Source organism: Varanus komodoensis, unplaced genomic scaffold (genome assembly GCF_004798865.1).
Source record: "Varanus komodoensis strain SLA01 unplaced genomic scaffold, ASM479886v1 scaffold49, whole genome shotgun sequence".
In the NCBI taxonomy this organism is placed as follows: Eukaryota; Metazoa; Chordata; class Lepidosauria; order Squamata; family Varanidae; genus Varanus; species Varanus komodoensis.
Window position 1 is genome coordinate 3,051,549 of NW_025336072.1, and position 18,859 is coordinate 3,070,407.

The following is an 18,859-nucleotide window of genomic DNA, read 5'->3' on the forward strand; positions in this document are numbered from 1 at the left end:
CTGGCGCATGCGCAGAGCAGGGATCGTGGCAGCATGGCTGCTCCAGCTAAGCGGAGTAGAACGGTGGGGCCGCCTGATTGCCGGGAGGAGGAAGGCGGCGATACAGAGGACTCTGACTCGGAGCTGGACAGCGAGGAGGAGGAGGAGGAGGAGGATGAAGAACTCAATGAGGTGGGTGGGCTTCTCTTTGACTTCCTCCTCTCCCAAGTAGCCATGGTTTAGAGCAACTTCTGCTGCCCCAGCGCTACTGCCGGGCCCGGTGCGGTCTCCTTCCTCAAGGGGGATTGTTCCGTGGCGCCTGCAACTCCTCCCACTGCTCGAAGGTCCCAACGGGCGGAGCCCAGTCCCTCCTGGGAGTGGTCGCTGAGCAGACTCTTGCATCCATCCCACGTCCCGATTCTTTTCTTTCACCTGTCTAAGTCTTTTAGTGAATACCATTAGATTTTTTCTCGTCTAGCCGTTACTTCCTGGCCTTATGAAGCAGTAATAAAGAAGGGAACATCTAAGCATGTGCAGACTGCGTTTTTTGCTGTTTCTTAAGGTTAGCTATACCGCCAAACTGAAAACCACAGAGACTTTCTCGATATGGAGCCACTTTTCTGTGGTTTCACAGTAGCCTCCCTTGCTCTGACAAAAGTGAGTACATGGTGATCACTTTTTCTTACTTTTAAGTTCAGGCGAAACAGATTAGCTATACACGCTACAAATTGTATCTGTGCACGTTAAACATCTTTAGTAAATAGATACATCTTTAGTAATTCTGTCGTTAGATTCTCCCACCACCACTCCCGACTTCTTTTGAGGTAAACGTTTCTTGGAAAGGTTGAGTGTGTGATTCTGTTTTGTGTTTTATTTACAGGAAGTAAATGTTGAATTTGAAGCACACTCAATATCTGAGAATGATAAAAATGGAATTAAAAAATTACTAGAACAGGTACATATGTCTGCTTTTATGGCATTGGCTTCCTGCTTTTGAACATTAAATATGAAAGACCTTTAATATTGTGAATAAATGGAAGGGGGTTGTTTTAACTTGGAGCATTCTGGTTTACACATGGAGTTCTGTTGCATTCTTGAGTATTTTCATACTTTGATAGTTTGAGATGTCTGTATCCCAGCTTTGGTTTTTAAAACTGCCACAGGGCATCTGATGGACAACTGAGGTGGGGTTAATCCTCTCCACACATTCCACTGCATGCACTTGTCTTCGGGTGGGGGAGGGGGGCAATTTTAGTAGGAAAACACTGGGAAGGGAGAGTGTCCAATTCAAAGACCTCCCTGTCAGTTTATACAAAGAAAAAGACACGGGAAATCCCTAGTACAGGGTTAAAAGGTATCTTTAATGTTAACGTTACTTGATTCTCTGAAATTGCAGCATTTAATTTTTTTGAATTCTAAATGAACACATCCATATTTTTATTTATTTTTGCCTAACTGTAGAGCAGCACTGTAATAACTCCATAGGAGTATGGAATTGTATGTGAGTGTCATAGGAGCATTCATATTTCATGAACAGGCAAAGAAGATGAATGCACATTATAGAAAAGAGGGTTAAGTGTAGAGAGGTGGGAACCAAAGTAAGTTGTGCTAGAACTTCTTGAATACTAACCTCATGCTATGTTCTCATGAAATAAATGCTATTATATCTAGTTGTCTGTCAGTTGTAATGCCATTGCTGACAAAACACATCCTACAAAATGATCTCTGGTTTAATAAAGGATATGTTCTTAATAAAGTTGCAACATTCTTCTTTCTGTACCCCATTTCCAGCTGTTTCGAAAGGCTCCTATTAATACAGCTGATTTGACGGATATATTGATACAACAAAATCACATTGGGAGTGTTATCAAGGTAAGGTATCAACTGATGCTCTTAGTTCACTGATTTTCCTGGTAGAATAGGCAGTTTGTAACCTATATTCATGGTGAATTAGCAAGATATAGCAATACAATGATCTTTTGTCTTACTATAGCCGTTGGGACTGAAGCATTCATAATTCAGTAGTAAAGACTATATGAATTTATGTAGAGGAATTTCAGTAGAGAAACAATCATCTCTGTGGAGAAACAAAATGGACTTCCCTCTTATTGCTATTGTAGCATTAACCTGGTTCTGCATTGGGAGCATGATAATTCAGGATAAACAAAGTGAGGGGGCACAAATGCATCTCTTCAGGTAGCTACCTGTTCTTTTCCTAAGCAGTGGATCAAAACATCTACTAGGGTAGTCAGTTTCATTTCTGAAGGAAACCATCAAGATGCTTTTGAAGGAAACTAATATGCTTGAATGCATCACAAGACTAAGAGAAAAAAAGTAAAAAGCTGTATGACTGTATTAATTTTCTTTACTGAAAATATTTATACTCTGCCCTTGAGATGGTTTGTGATAGGTTAACACAATGGGTGGATTCACACAACATGACAAACCACTGTGGTTTTTAATCAGTGTTAGTCTGTTGTGTTGTTCGAACCATGTTGTGGTATTTCAACATTGTACATTTGATCTGTAGGAACCACAAAAAGATCTGTACTATGGTTTCTCTGTACTGTGATGGCTTGTTGTATCATTCATACCCAGAGAACACAAGTCATCACAGTACCAAGGCCAGAACCATAGAGCTACTTAGTAAGAGTAGTCCATTGCAGCTTTTGCCAAGCAGCTAGCAAGAAAGTGACACTGATAGCTGTTGTTTTGTGCTATCACCAGAGGCTGGAGGGGACAATCAGCTGGACAGTGTTGCAGAAAGTGGTGCTAGTCAGCTGATTCTCTCTCTCTGCATATACACCTGAGGGAAGCCTATGAGGTGTGCAAAGCAGGAGGGGGAAGAATCAGCTGGGGGATGGTGCTTGGGTGGGGGCTGTGCCACTCAGTTGATTCCCCCCATTCCTGCTTCTAAGTCCACTGATCCTGATATGATGACCCACTCATCCGTTTGTATGCCAGTACTACTGTATGGTTATATTGAAGGAAGGAATTCTTACAGAGTAGTTTGAATGACCAGCCTGGGAGCTCCAGCAAAATTGTAGAATATCATTAATGATGGCTAAAGATTCCTAGTATATCTGTCTGATGAAACCATGAAGTAAATGGGTCACAATTCTGAGATAGATCTAATGACATGTTACTAATGTGGAAGGTGAAGTTAACTAGTTTAAAGTGATTGCTCACAGAGTCAATTGAACTGTTCAACTGTGTCCATTTCATGTAAATATAGCGGTGTTTAAACACACTCTTTATCAGATTGGCTGACTTTTGAATTGTGGAATACATGGGAAGGTTGTATATGAAGATTGTGTTAAATTAGAAGTCTGTTCCTTCATAGATATGCTACAAGAAGGACATGAAGCCAGATTCTATGTGAGTTTATATGAAAGTCCCAGTGTTTTCAGTAGGGCTGGATATGATTGTACTTACTGCCTTTTATAATCTCTTGATTTCTGCACCAGTTGCAGTGCTTACCACTACATTTGCAGACATAATTTAAAGTGTTGATGTTTCCTTTTAATCCTTAAACAGTTTGGGATCAGATTACCTTAAGAATAGTAATTCATTTTATGCTCCTATCTATACAGTAGCATCTGCTTCAAGAATCCTGCTCAAGTGCCTGCCGGTAACAACACAGTGGTTGGAAAGCAGGGCCTTCTCAGTGATAGAGATGTTACTTCCAATTGACTTATGTTTGGCCCCCAAAGTCTATGTGTATAAACTGGTTTTGAAAGCTTACCTCTTCAGTACCATCTTAGAATGTTAATGGCATGTGTGATTCCGAACTTTTCATAATAGTCATGCATTTGGCTATGTTTTCTCCTTTGTTTCTTTTAATAGCAAGCAGAATTTTTAGAAGGAGGTGATGATGATGATGATGATGAAGATGCTGATGAGGTTTTTGGCTTCATAAGCCTCTTAAACTTAACAGAAAGGAAGGTCAGTAATAATTATTTACAACAAACCAAAATTCCTTTAATTTGGCACTGAAATATTTGAGTCTTGTATGTGCAGATAGACCAGTATAAACCCCCATGTTCAATGTGTGACTTTACATGTGCAGTTAGACTGCTATATATAATATAAAGTTTCCGTAACGTTGAAAAATCCACACTCTTTAAAATACCAACCCTAACTGAAGGGGAGGCTTTTAGCTGTAAAGTCATAGGGGGCCCAATCCCCTGTTCAGTGTAGGAATCCAGCTTAAAGCATCCCTGACAGATGGTCATACTATCTCTGCTTGAATAGCTCCAGCAAAAGTGTCCATCACCTCCACAGCAGTTGGTTCCATTATCTGGATGCTCTGACAATAAGCAAGTTTTTTTTTCCTGGTATTCAACCAAAATCTGTCATCTTATAACTTAAACTTGTTTCATGTTGTTCATTCTTGGATGATGCAAATCTGTATACGAACCAGTCCATTTTTCATAATAGCAGCATAATGCCTTAAAGGGTGACCATTCGGAACTTTGTGAGGAGGATGAAATGGTTTACTCCCCCAGATTCAAAATAGGCTGCTGACCGCCATCCCTTTTTGGAATAGAAACTGCTTAGCTTTGGATCAGTCTACTGATCAGATTGCATCCTTTGCTAGTAAATTGCCAATTTACTCCATTAGGGTTGGAGAGGGAGGAGAGTTGTGGACTGAGCTGAGAGGATACAAGGTCTCAAATTCGATTTTGTATGCTGTACTGCTTGCTTTTCCACATGCTGTACTGTGGAAAGTACCCATCAGTCAGATATGATGGATTCCCAAGTAGGAAGATGGTGACAAATGGAGGTGATGTGCTGGTTAAGGGACTGGTTTGTGCTACCTGTCAGTGCTGTCTTATATTGGCATCAAGCAGTTTCCTGGCTTGTGGAAATCAGGCACCATCCAAGTGGCATTGGTGGTTTTGTGGTTGCTGTCCATATTGAGGACGTCCAGGGTAGGGAGCTTGTTGTCTGGAATGGAAGGGCTGGTACTGGGAAGATCGGCCCATGGTTACTTACATACCTTTGGTTGAAATGGGCCAAGGTCGATATGGTAAATCATTGCTCTAGCCTTCTGGAGGGTGTCCAGTCTTTTGTCCATGCAGGCATGCAAGAGGCCTTCTCCATTGAATGGTGTCTCTTGAGGCAGGTGAGCTACCCAAAGCCATCCATGTTGTTGAATCGTGACTGCACCAATCAAGGCTCTCGAATCACAGTTGACGTGATGGTGTGCTGCCATGATCTGTTGCTTTGAGAGCTGGATGGCTTCAGCAAGGAAGACTTTGGTGAGCTCTCATTATTGATCTGAAAGAAAAGCTGCCCGAGCCTTCATCTTCTGCCACAAGAAAACCTGGTACCTCCCCATCATGGCTTCATAATTTGAGAGGCAGAGGCCCAGGCCCATCACAGTGTATATCCATTGCGCCATCATCCAAGTGGCGGCCCTCTCTATTGGTTGGTGTAGAGTTCTCTCTGTGCAGTCTTCTTTGTGTGGACTTGATGATGATGGAATTGAGTGCAGATGGTATGAAATGTTGGAAGTGTCTCTCTCCTATACCCAGTACATCCCTTCCAGTTGGTGGGAGGTGGCTGGTTAGGAAGCTCCCAGGGTTCTTTCATTGCCTTGGCCAGTATTGATATAAACAGTATCACTACCAGAACTGAGACCTCCATCCGGATCATGTCATAAATAAGGTGTTTGTTAGGCTCTGTAGTTTGCTGAACCTGGATATTTAAGGATGTGGCCATCCAGAGGACTTGCTTGAAGAAGTGTCTGAGGGTTTCCCCTGGAGATCCTAAGTCTTTGGAGGAGATGATGTTGTCCAGGAATTTAGAAACAGTTCTGCGGATTCTGCATGGGAGTCTGAGTCTGAGTTGTAATCCACAGGGTCCAGTGAGGTGGATCTGGATGATGAAGAAAGTGATCTTTGAACACCTCAAGGATATTGCTGACTGGTTCATTGAGAGGTCTGAGAAGTGCCTAGCTTGTGTTTGGGAATCTAGAGTGGTTGCATTGGAGACCAGTGTTCCATGAATCTAGCTAGAGTTGGTGGCCACACATATTCATGAGTTCCACAGCATATTCCCATGGATATATGGGGCAGTAACATCCTGGGAAGGGGTATGCACCCCCAGTAGAGGGTTCCCCCTATACAATTGTGCCGTTGATTCAAAACTGCATATGGAGTGGTGGGTAGATATTGGCAATGGGTTGGGTGAAGTATGACTGAATGGACGAGGTGTCTGAGGGACCAGTTTGGTAATTACTTCACAGTGTGGTCTGTGTAGCGATCTAGGAGGGGAGGTTGGGACAGTTGGGAGACTGAACAGGTGAGTTGTGTATCTCTCTTTTGGAGAATGATGTCAGTCCTTTGTGTTCAGGATGGACCCCACTGTGGTCTGATTGAACTGGCGTAGCTGGAGGACAGGATGGAGAGACTTGGGCTGGTAGCATGGCCAAGGTGGCTGGAACAGCTGGATGGGTGGGTGAGCTGTGATGCTTGGAATGGGCAGGCAAGTGGTGCTCTCTTTTCATATGTTTAGGCTTGCAAGCCTTTTTAGCCTTTTGATGGCCCTTGGATTCGAGGTACTTTCGTTTTTATATGTGCTGCAAAATGGTACTACCAATTCCCAGCCCAGGCAACCTCTTCAGAAGGATGGCATGGTTGATGGTATCAAAAGCTGCTGAGAAATCTAGGAGAATCAACAGGGTCTCACTCCTCCTGTCTCTCTCATGGCAAAGGCCATTGCACAGGGTGGCCAAGATACTTTCTGTTCCAAAGCCAGGCCTGAAGCCTGATTGAAATGGTCCAGATAATCCATTTGCTCCAAGAGTGCTTGGAGCTGCTTGGCCACCACCCACTTGAACACGCTGCCCAGGAATGGAATGTTACTTTTATTTGTTGTATTAGACGATTGATGATGAATGAATTATGTATTTTTGCTGGTAGTCTTTACTCATGTCGCTGCTTTTGTGACTCCATGTTCAATGCAGCTGCTTGGTTACTGTTTTAGTGGTTCTGTCAGAAATAATTCTCTTAATCTAAGGATTGATTAAATATTTTAAATGAAATCCTCATAAATAATTAAAGTCACAGCAAGAAATTTCCCAGAGTCCTATAAAACAATGCCCAGAAGCTTTCTTCTCAAGTTGTAGTATGTAAATAATTATTCTGTATTGCAAAGAAAATCTATCCTTTGATTCCTAGGGTACAGAATGTGCTGAACAAATTAAAGAGTTGGTCTTAAGCCAGTGTGAGAAGAACTGTGACCAGAATATGGTTGAACAGCTGGATAAACTCCTAAGTGACACCACCAAGCCTGTGGGCTTCCTGCTAAGTGAAAGATTCATTAATGTGCCTCCCCAGATCGCTCTGCCCATGCACCAGCAACTGCAGTGAGTGCTTTTCCACAATCATTTTTGAACAGTAATACTTATCCTTGGATGGCCTCTGAAACTTTGTTTAAATGGAAATGTGTAGAATGGGAAGAAAAATACAAAAAACGCACCTGAAAGTTTGCAATTCCTTATATATACCATCCTGCCCATGTCTGGATCTCTGCCTGTCATGTTGCACCACTACTGGGGGGAGTATGCACAGTGGGACAACAAAGTAAGTTCTTCATGGTGATGCCCCAGCTTGGAATATTTTCCCAAAATATATGCTGAGCACCAACTTCGCTAACACTGCAGCAGCATAGTAACAGCCATTTGCTTACCTGGGCATTTATGTGCTGTTGATTGTTTTCTTTGCCGAGTATGTTAGCTTTATTAGTGACTCTGTTTTGCATCTTATTGTTGGTTGTTTTTAATATTGTGGCTACCCATCCTGGAATTTTTGGTGGGTGAAATTTAAATAAAAGAAATAAAATCAATAATGAATTTTGACATTTGGGAGACACATGAGTTAAACAACCAAAAAGTGTTGGATTAGACTCTCAGGGAGGTTTTTTTTTTTTGGGTCGAAATAGATGCTTCAGTTAAAGTAACTGATTAGTGTGCATGCTTAGTGTGCATAAACATAAATTAGGATGTTGGAAATTTGATTTAAATCACCTTGATATAAATGAGGCCACTGTGGTTAACATTACAGGCTCTAAGTTTGTTAAGGAGAATGAAAGAGGTGGATACAGGTGAGTAGCAAAACCCTGAGTTAACAGAAGGCAGCAGTATGGCAACTGTATGTACAACTTTATCCCTACAACAGTGGGAACTTGTGAGGAGGAGGATTTTACTCATCAGGTGAATGGGCAATTAACTTTGTCTCCTGTTCATATGTGAGTGTTGGTATGAAATGGAGTGCATTAAGTTTCATGACTCAAAACAGATTAGTACAAGATGCTGATGGATTGTGAACAAAGTAAAGTGTGTGCTGAAGGGCACTGTAAGGTTAGATAGGGTGGTGAGAGGATAAATAGTCTCATAAGAGATGTATAGACAGGTTGCTTACCTACAATTGTAGTTCATTGAGTGGTTGTTTGTTGCATTCACACATATGGGCTCTGTGTTTTTAATAGCTCAGTAATTATTGGCGCAGGGATGCAGGTGGCGCAGTGGTTTAAACTGCTGTACTGATGGGCTGGTTGATTGAAAGGTCGCCGGTTCGAATTTGTACAATGGGGTGAGTTCCCGTTGCTCCATCCCAGCTCCTGTCAGCCTTGAAGTTCGAAAGCATGCAAATGCAAGTAGATAAAAAGGTACCACTTTGGTGGGAGGGTAACAGCGTTCCGTGCACTTCGGTGTTTAGTTATGCTGGCCACATGACCACGGATACCGTCTGCAGATAAATGCTGGCTTCCTTGGCTAGGAAACGGAGATGAGCACCGCCCCTTAGAGACAGACATGACTGGACTTTAATGTCAGGGGGAAACCTTTACCTTTTAATTATTGGTGGAAGCCATCACCCACTCATTGTGGCCTCCAGTGCTTTTTTTGTAAAAAAAAAAAAAAAAAAAGTGCCAGAACTCACATCTTGGGGTCACACTTTCACTAAATAAGATTTTTAGTGTAAAGCCAGTCACTCTACACATACATAAACATAATGGTCGCCACTGGCACTCACTCACTATCAGCATGGACACAAAAGCAGCCCGTAGGCACTATGTTAATGATGTTTGCTGCTGATCTGCTACGCCTGACAGGCGATTCAAAATCACTTCGTTGGGAAAAAAGGTGCCGGAACGCCATTCTGGTGCGTTCTATGACAAAAAAAGCCCTGGTGGCCTCAGTATCAAAAGGTAACTTAGGATACTAAGAAGGGAACATTATAGACACTGATGGGTGGGGAGGAACCCTTGACCAATGGGGGAGAGAGAATTATTGACACTAATGTGGGGCTGGGTTCTGTGAATGCACAGATGACCACTCAAAGAACTAGTTACAAGGTAACCAGTCTGTCTTTCTTTGTAATCGCTATATCATGCATGTATGAGTAGCAAGCTAGCTAACTTAAAGGAGGAGGCTCTGAAGTTGGAAGCAATTCTTCTGAGGGTTGATTTTATTCATTCCTTTATTTATTTTTCGATTTATATCCTGCCTTTTTCCTACAAAGGGTTCAAGGCAGCTTACATCTCCTCCTCCATCTTATCTCCACAACAACAACCCTGTGAGGTAGGTTGGGCTGAGAGTTTGTGACGAGCCCAAAGTCACCCAGTTGGTTCCATGGCCGAGTGGGGACTAGAAACCAGATCGTCTGAGTTCCAGTCCCATGCTCTTAACCACTACACCACACTGGCTCTTGATATCCAGGGCTTTGGAGTCAGTAAAAATGTACTGACTCTTGACTCCTAATAAATTGTAATATAAAGAATGTTATAATTTTCTGTTTCACAGAAAATAATTTGAGTAACCTATTTTTTCAGGTTATATTTTCAGGATATATTTTAATTTCATCTGTTAGTGAAAGCAGCACCCCGTAAAAATGCACAATGGCAAAAAAGGTATCAACGAAGTAGGCTTTTTCTGAACACTTTACAGTAGCAACAGCTGGGAAATACTATGTGTTTTCAATGTATTATAGAAGATGATGATTGTGGAAAAGCATGTGTTGCAAAAACTAGCAGTTTCGTGTTGACAGGGATGATGCCTTATAGGTTGAGTGCGTTCAATAAATATAGGAAATAAATAATTCATATATGTCTATACTGATGTATAAATAAAAAAGGTTGAGTCAAAGCTACCATAAATTGAGGAGTCAAAGGTATGGTAGAGTCAAAGCTACCATAAATTAAGGAGTCAAAGGGTTTATGTACCAACTGCACAGTCCTGTTGGTATCATTACTGTAGAATGGATGATAACATGGTTCCTGACTCCTGATTCTGGTTCCTGACTCCTAGCAGAGCAGAGCAAGCAGCCCCAGCTGATCTAGAACCTCTGGGATACAATCAGCCAAGCTCCCAGGGAGTGAGCAGCCAGCGAGCAAACAGGAGTTTGACAGGGGAGGTCAAGGAAATTTTCTAAATAAATAAATAAGGGGGAGTCTCTAACAGTCCCCCCCATTTTTTCTTCTTTCTGTCCTCTGAGTCCCCCTCCCCCCACCCACACACTTGTATTTCCTCTTTGTAACATGCACTCATTTACTAGTAGGACAGTGTTGCTAACCTTTAGTGAAGACAAGAGAAAGCACCAGTTGTCACAACAGCTCTCCCCAGACAGAATCTCTAAGGGTGCACAAACAGTGGAACAAGGAGACTGTACAGTGGCGGTGATCTGCAACAACAGTGCAGTGCTGGTTTTCCTGAGAGCAACATGGCCTACACATGCAACAAGTCCAAGCTAGTAGCCCTGTTAGAAGAAAAGGTGAGAGCACTAGTACAGCGAGTGTCCACCCTCAAGATAATAAAAGAAGATGAAGAGTTTTTAGACAAAGCAGTGGAGCTGCAACATATAAGTATCCAGAAGCAAGAAGAGCATCAGCTAGCTGAGGCAGCAGAAAAGAACCCTGAGGGAAGGGAAAATGAGGAAACTCCCTGGAACAGGGTGACAGATGCAGAAGAACTAGAAGTCACCAGTGGAAGCAGTAGAACTCTCAAACCACTTTAAGTTACTTGAGGAAGAGAGGAGTAAGAAACCCACTGTGAAAGAACTACACAACACAATGTGTAACTCTGAAAAAGAGAAAAGGCCAATCAAAAAAGGAAGAAGATTCCAAAGTTTGCAACGAAAGGGGAAGAGTGATAGTTGTTGGAAATTCCCTCTTGCACGGGATGGAAAAATACATATTTCTCCCAAAAAAAAGTAGGAAGAAAACCTGGGCACAACAAGAATGAACATTGTCTCTACACCAATGCCCAGAGTATGGGAAACAACCCAAACTGGAGTTCATAGTGTATGAGGGCAATAACAATCTTATGGGAATAACTGGAACTTGGTGGGACAATTCACATGACTGGAACTCTACAAGCTATTCAAGAAAAATAGAAAGGGCAAAAAGGGAAGTGGAGTCCCATTATACATATGAGACACATATATCTGCACAGAAATGCAAGAAGAGAAACCCCATTGAATGCATCTAGCTTAATTTAAAGGGAGCAAAAAATAAGAAAAACATAGTTGTTGACATATATTACTGTCCACCCAGTCAAAAAGAGGACAAGGATGCAACCTTCGAAAAGCAACTTGCCAGCATTTCCAAGAATGATGCGGTCATCATGGGGGACTTCAGTTTCCCAATATATGCTAGGAGACAAATTCTGGCAAACATGACCCCTCCAAGAGATTCCTGACATGTGTTGCTGACAACTTTCCTCAGCAGAAAGTAGAGGAAGGTACGAGAGGATCAGCTATACTCTATTTAATACTAACAGGGATGGCCTTGAACGAAAGTGCTGATAAGACAGTATGGCCAACAGAAGTTTTAATATAACTGGAGTGTGGATAATTTTTTACTCACTCTCAAAATAGTTTTGTCAAGGAATATTTAGATGGAAAACACATTCAAATCTCCAGGGCCTCAAACAATTTCATCCCAGAGTCATAAAAAAGCTAGCAGAGGAACTCTCACAACCACTGTCTAGAATATTTGATAAATCTTGGAAAACAGAAGTGCCAGATGTCTAGAGAAGGGCTAACATTGTCCCTGTCTTCAAAAAAAAGGGAAAAAAGATGAACCTGGAAGCTATGGACCAATTAGTCTGACATCAATCCTTGGAAAAATTCTGGAACAAATTATTTAAAAAATCAGTCTGCAAGCATCTTGAATAAAATTCAGTGATTAATAGAAGCCAAACTGGATTTGTCAAAAATAAATCCTCTCAAATTTAATCTCATTTTTTGACTGGGTGACCTCCGAAACAGACAGAGGGAACACTGTGGACATAATCTACCCAGACTTAAGCAAAACTTTTGATATAGTTCCCCATGACATTCTGATAAGCAAATTAGCAAAAAGTAGACTAGATAGAAAAACTATTAGGTGGATCCAAAATCAGCTGCTAAATTAGACACAAAGAGTGCTCATCAATGGCACCTGCTCAAACTGTATGGAGGTAACAACTGAGGTGCTGCAGGGTTCAGTCCTGGGCCCAGTGCTCTTCAACATCATTATTAATGATTTAGATGTGGAAGTTCAAGGAAAGAGAATGAAATTTGCAGATGAATAGCGAACATTCTAAAAGACAGAATGAAGATCCAGGGTGATCTTGATAAACTTGATTGCTGGACTGAAAGCAAGAATGAGATTCAGTAAGGACAAGTGCCAAGTCCTCCACCTAGGAAAGGGAAACCAAATGCATTGATACAAGATGAGGAATATGTGGCGTAACAGAAGTGAGAAAGAAAAATTGCTTGGAGTCATTGTGGACAACAAGCGAAATATGAGCCAACAATGTGATGCAGCTGCAAAAAGGACAACTGCTGTTTTGGGATGCATTCACAGAAGTATTACTTCCACATCACAAGAAGTAATTGTTCATCTCTACTCCTCACTAGTCAGACCTCATCTAGAATACTGTGTCCAGATGGTAATGTCTGATGAAAGTTGTCAGTTCCAGCCAAGTTGCAGCATGGCAGATATATCATCAATGGGAGCACTCTGATGAGTGCTGTTGAGGTAGCTATTGTGCATTGTGACATCAGTCTTGGAGGTAGCTGTAAACTAGCTAACTTGTATGCTAGCTTCCCCATCTCTGCTACTCTCCCTGCTCCTCAGAATTGGAGAAATCTATCTGAGCAGAGTATAACATGTGACAGCTAGGCTGCCTCTACTGAGATCAAGATCAATGCATGATCCTGTAGCAGGAAGGCATGGTTGATGGATGCATTCATGGTTGTCCTAATATACTGGGTCCATTAGGAGGGGACCAGGCTGAACTTGTTATGGTTAGCAAGTTAGCACCTAAATTAACAAAGAAAAGCTAGAGTTTGTTTGTGACAGTTTTGTTCTGCTATTGAAGGTGCTACAGGGAGCCAGTCATTTAGATAGGGGTAGAGACCTATGGCCTGAAATCATAGATGTGCACATACCTCTGCCATACCTTGGGGTTGTAAGCCGCCCCGAGGCTTCGGCGAATGGGGCAGCATAAAAATGTCTTAATTAATTAATTAATATCTCCAGTGAACATCTATGGAACTGGGGAGAGACCAAATGGAAGGATGAAAATTGATAATGAGGAAAATGTTGAGTGATGTGCTCAATTATCATAGGATAACAGTAATGTAAACAGAAACTGTTCCCTTTGGATTGCTCCCTTCAGTAAATAAGAGTCTGTTTCTAGCTGTAAAATCTTAAACGGTGGTACAACATATATAGAATCCAAAGTAGGAAAGCAGTCAAATTCAGTTTTGTGTCCTTCAGGCAATATTAAATACCCATGTGTCAGAGTCTACAAAGTAGAACATAAGGCCTATAATGGCTTTATAAATTGTGTACTTTCAGCATGACAGAAGTATGGAAGAGTTCTCTGGAGGTGTTCAGTCATTCTTACGCTTTTAGAACAGAAAGCATGTTAATTCCAGAGTGGCACCTGTTCTCATTTGTCTGGTCAAAGTGTGTTAATATGCAGCATTAGGACAGAGAAAATAGCCTAATGTAACCCTAAGAAGTCTTCATTCCTCTCCTTCCTATCACATGAAGAAATTGTCATCACAGCAAACATCTTCAAGTTCTGTTAGGATGGTTATTATTTTGATTGATTGTATTTCATGGTGAAGTTTCAAATATTGTGAGGCCCAGGAAGCAAGTTAATGTCCAGTAAGGTCATTATCCTACTGTGGGAGGAAATAGGCTATTCTGTATGACTTGTCTGTATTTGAATTTATTTGTCCAGAGCAGAAAGGTCAATACAAAATACTATATAAGCCACAGTAGTGTAAGCAAACAGAATAAAAGCAAACAGAATAGTGGCACACATTTATAAAAGATCTGTAACAGCTAATCTCTTTTACAGTCCACCACAGAAATCTTTAAATGAATTTTCTGTGTTGATACTGCAAAGATAGCAACCTTGTTTGTGATGGATTTACTGTAATCTGCCAGTAAGTCACAGATAATAGTAGTGTGGCCTAATATTGAGAACATATAAAGAAATAGTGTATGTACTCATGCCTCTCTCTAATACAGTTGAGTAAGAAAGTGAGAGAAAACTCTCATTTGTTTCCATGGTCAGTGTGAGTAGGAAGAGAAAAAATAGTTCCGTATTTCGAACACTGTGCTGTTTTCTTTAATATTCCAATGGCAAGAGAAGCATTTGTTGCTAATGGGTTCACACTTTGCTCTATTGCTACAGGTGCACACATTTCCCTTCCATTTTCTGCCCTTAAATTGGTGCAAATGTCCCCTCCACATACTTTCTGGCAAGTAAATTTGTGTATATTTCCCATTACACAAAATTGTGCAGATATTCCTAGCAGTTCTTTGAAAAAGCCTGTACTGCTGGCAGAACAGGATGGAGCAAATGAAAGCCCAGCCCAAGTGGTTACTTTCACCAGCAGTACTTGCACCCACAATCCCATGAGACTGCATTCATTTTATCCCATTCAGCCACCTCCTCAAGGTATTTTTACAACTGTCAGAGAACCACAGTGAACACAACAAAAAGTGTTCCAAAAAGAAGCTGCAAAAAGGTTGTGGGGAGCCACTTTCTCTTCTTTCTAGACTAGCTGGAGATTCAGGGAAGTGTTGAACTGATGGATGATATGGAAAAGTGTCAGTTCAGTACTTAAAATCAAGAGGATTATATTGCTAAGTGGAAAATACTGTGTCCCTCTCCCCCTCCCTGTGGTGCAGCTACTTTGGCCCTTTCCCCCTTTTTCCAGCATTTTACAGTTGACAATTAAGCAGTTGGTTCTTGTCTAGAAATAAGCGTATGTTCAGTCCTATGTGTCAGTTTTCATGTCTGTCACCTAATTTATTTCGCTGTTCCCTTTGGCAGCTGAAACATACAAGGAAATACACATATCAGACACCTGGTAAGAGGACACCTGGGATAGACCAAGGAAAAAAGGAGAAAATCATGGACAAAATTGCATAGTTTCCAAACTGTTTTGTTTTTAAAACGGTAGTGACTGTTGTTCCAAAGTGTTTCTTGTGCACCAGTGGAAGGGCTGTTACTGACAGAGGCAAGAGCAAGATTGTGTAAGCAGCTGGGTGAGGTGGGGTGGTGGTTGTTCTAGCCATGCAGCTTGCTAGACCATCCTCACATAGCAAGACTGATCTCCTGAGTTTGGACTACATGGCAACTAATTGCAGAACAGACAATAGAACAACAAAATAAGTTCCCCTGGGGGAAGCAGCTTGGGTTCAGATGACATGACTGTCTATATTAGTTCATTGCCCATGATGGGTTATTCTGTTCTGGAAACCCAGTCAGGATTTCATCCCTCTTCTCAAGGCAGTAGTGGGCAACCTACCAGGCACATGTGGTTTTCTGTTCCTCTTTATAAGGTGTGCTGAGAGGTGGGAAAACCACAGTTGCAGAGGGAATTACTAAGGAAATAGGCTGTAACCTCCCAACCCAGTGGTCTCATCTCAGCAGTCAGTTGAGGAGGTTTAAACCAGAGTGTAAATGGTCCTAGACCTGCCTCAGTTGGACACTCCATGTGATGCTTGAGCCTAAAAAAAATTCCCTTCTTGTGTTAAGGTTTGGAGGAGCAGTGTGCATCTGAGGATTTCATTAACATTTGAGAAAGCACTGTTGTACCAAACAAGTTATTTTTGGAAGAGTTCTTGGAAAATGTGTGAATCTCTAGTCTGAGGACCGGTCACAAGAGAAGTGCTTTGCACTTGACCTTTACTGCCATTTTGCACAGATCTGAGTGGAGCATGAAGAAATCTTTGATATAAACATGTGCTTATTTCTAGGAAAGAACTAACAGAAGCTCAGAGAACAAACAAGCCTTGTGGGAAATGCTACTTCTATCTTCTAATTAGCAAGACATTTACTGATAAGAGTAAAGCAAGAAAAAAAGGAAGCAGTGCTCACCAGAAAGAGGAACTGATGTTTTCAAATGCTGAAGAAGAATTCTTTTATGAGGTGAAAATACTTACCGGTGATGCAGTTTCCTTTATGCACTTTAATTTGCACCAGAGATCATGGGTTTGAACTGTCTAGTGCAAAGTAACTGCTAAATGTGGCTAGCCTAAATAGTTTGGCATAATTACTACAGTGGTGACTTAAATGAAGCCTGCACACTTAGACAGCACTGGATAAAACAGAGTGCAGCAATCCAAATAGTACAGTTTTCACAAGCCCTGATTAAAATTGTCAGTACTCAGGTATGATGGGAGTCATAGGCTGGTTTAGAGCAATATGTGATAAGAATTTCACCAATCTCCTGTCTCCTCTGTGCATGCTAGCTTCTTATTTGATCCTTCCAAAATGCCCAATGTGGATTCCTTTTTATGTGCAGCAGATAAACATTTTGAGTGTTATTTTAGAAGAAGAAATCTAAACTTCTCAGAGGAGCAAATTTGAATTGATAGTTCCTAAGCTTTGTTTTCCCTTTGATGCCTGAACTTGTGTTTTCATAAAACATGTTGGTCTAATTTATTTAGTCACTTATATAGCCATATAATGTGAAATACTTCTTAAAAGTAGTGATTCTTCAAATATATTTACAAGTCAGTGATAACCACAACACCTCTAGTAGCTGCAAATCGGAATTCTTAAGAAGCTTAGATATTGGCAAAACATGAATGCCATTATTTAAAGCAAGGATTGTTGTTTTATGGCCTACGAGCATCATATTTTATGATAACATGTTTCTCAAGATTAACCTTACTGGCCATCAAAAAGTTGTGCAGCGAGAAGGGAGGGCCAAGACACCCCCCCACCCCGATTTACTTTTTTATTCTGTGGGACTGACTTCTGGAACAGCTGCAATCACCACAGTCAAAGTTTGCTCTAATTGCAAAGCACCTGCCTTGGACAGAGAGGTTGCAGTGGATATCCCTGGAGCTGAATAAGGTGTGAGGAGGTTTTTTGCCACACTTTCAACTTGGAAGCACTTGCAGGGCTTGGGTCTTGGTGCCACAGCACTTTTAGAACTATCAAGTACTTCAGCATGTTCTTGTTTAAGCAATAATATTCTTTTTCCAGGCATACCCCAGATCAAGTTTGGTTAAGGCAGCGTTGACAAAATAACTACATTAGTAATCAGCTGGCTATACTATGTACTAGTTTGTTGCTATCTTTTTATTTTGGGATATGATGTCAACATAAAGATGGCTTATAAATAAAACAAGAACAATATCATTTGTTCCTTTAAACAACAAATTTAAACCATTTTTAAATTTAAATCAACATTTTAAAAAATGTTCAGTTTCTCTGGTTGCAGAGACTTTTTAAGATACAGAAACGAATTTGCTCTGCAAGCTATAGTTTTCAGGAGTTGGCACAGGGTTATGTGTGGATTTATAATAGCCTTTACCTATCATGGCCTTGCACCAGTTCTTGCTGATATATTTTCCAGAAGCTAGTATCTAGTTTGGAACAAAGTTTCAAATTGAGAAACTGTATGAAAAAGTCATACAGTTTTCATCCTTTGCATTTATTTGCATCAGTTAGACACACTGTATATTCTTAGAACAGAATATAAAATTATCTGAAAAATGCAGAGGTTAAACTAAATTGTCCAAGGGCAAGTGTAACAAAGCTGCTAGTATTCACTTAGTTGACTGATTCATGACATGTATCAAGAGATTCCTCCAGGGTGTGCGAAATGGACTTCTGCAGGACCTGTCACTGCATAAAGGCTGAAGATCCAGTATATGAAACATAGTACATGAAGTTTTATAATGGGCTGGGGATCTTCAATTAAAACTGATTTTTGTCAAAATGGCTTAGTTGGTTTTACTCTATAGAAAATAAAAGCTATGTTCATTTTTTAAAATGTAGCAGCATAAAACAAGCAGAATGCTTTTAACCAGAGTCTACTAATTTTGTTTTAGAAAGCACTTCTGAAGTTCAATTACTCAGTAGATGAAGAGAGTGACACATGTTTGGGAGGTAGATGGTCTTTTGAAGATGCACCCATGAAGCCTTTGCGAACGGTGATGGTAATCCCTGCTGACAGGATGAATGCCATCATGGATAAACTCAAAGAATATCTTTCTATCTAAACCACTTCCTGGGCTAACCATTGTATGAAGTCATTCTGCAAGAGTTGTCTTTTGAGTGACGTCTGGAACTTTTCTATATTAATTCTGCACCCTTCATATTCCTGTTAAATATGCCAGCTTATATAAACAGTCTACTGCAATATGTTTATCTGCTATTACAAGAAGACATTTAAAAACATTAGTATGATTACAAGTGCAATAAAAGATCAAACCTAATTGTTACTGGATGCCAGATCCTTTTTCTAAATACCTGTAGATTGTTTCCACATTTCCAAAGATGATAGGAAAGAATTATTCTCATTTTGGGTTTTTTGGGAAATAGTCACTTACCACATCTTATATT

General features: G+C 40.8%; 1 protein-coding gene across 1 annotated transcript; it reads left to right on the forward strand.

Annotated features, from left to right (window-relative positions):
- The first annotated feature begins 2 nt into the window (after nt 1–2).
- Nucleotides 3–18,732, forward strand: LOC123031103 (BRCA2 and CDKN1A interacting protein). Its single transcript, XM_044445566.1, has 7 exons — nt 3–171; nt 860–934; nt 1,771–1,851; nt 3,826–3,924; nt 7,167–7,354; nt 16,258–16,429; nt 18,346–18,732. Exons 1-7 carry the CDS (start codon nt 34–36, stop codon nt 18,514–18,516), a joined length of 924 nt encoding a protein of 307 aa, XP_044301501.1. The 5' UTR covers nt 3–33; the 3' UTR covers nt 18,517–18,732.
- The last annotated feature ends 127 nt before the right edge of the window (nt 18,733–18,859 follow it).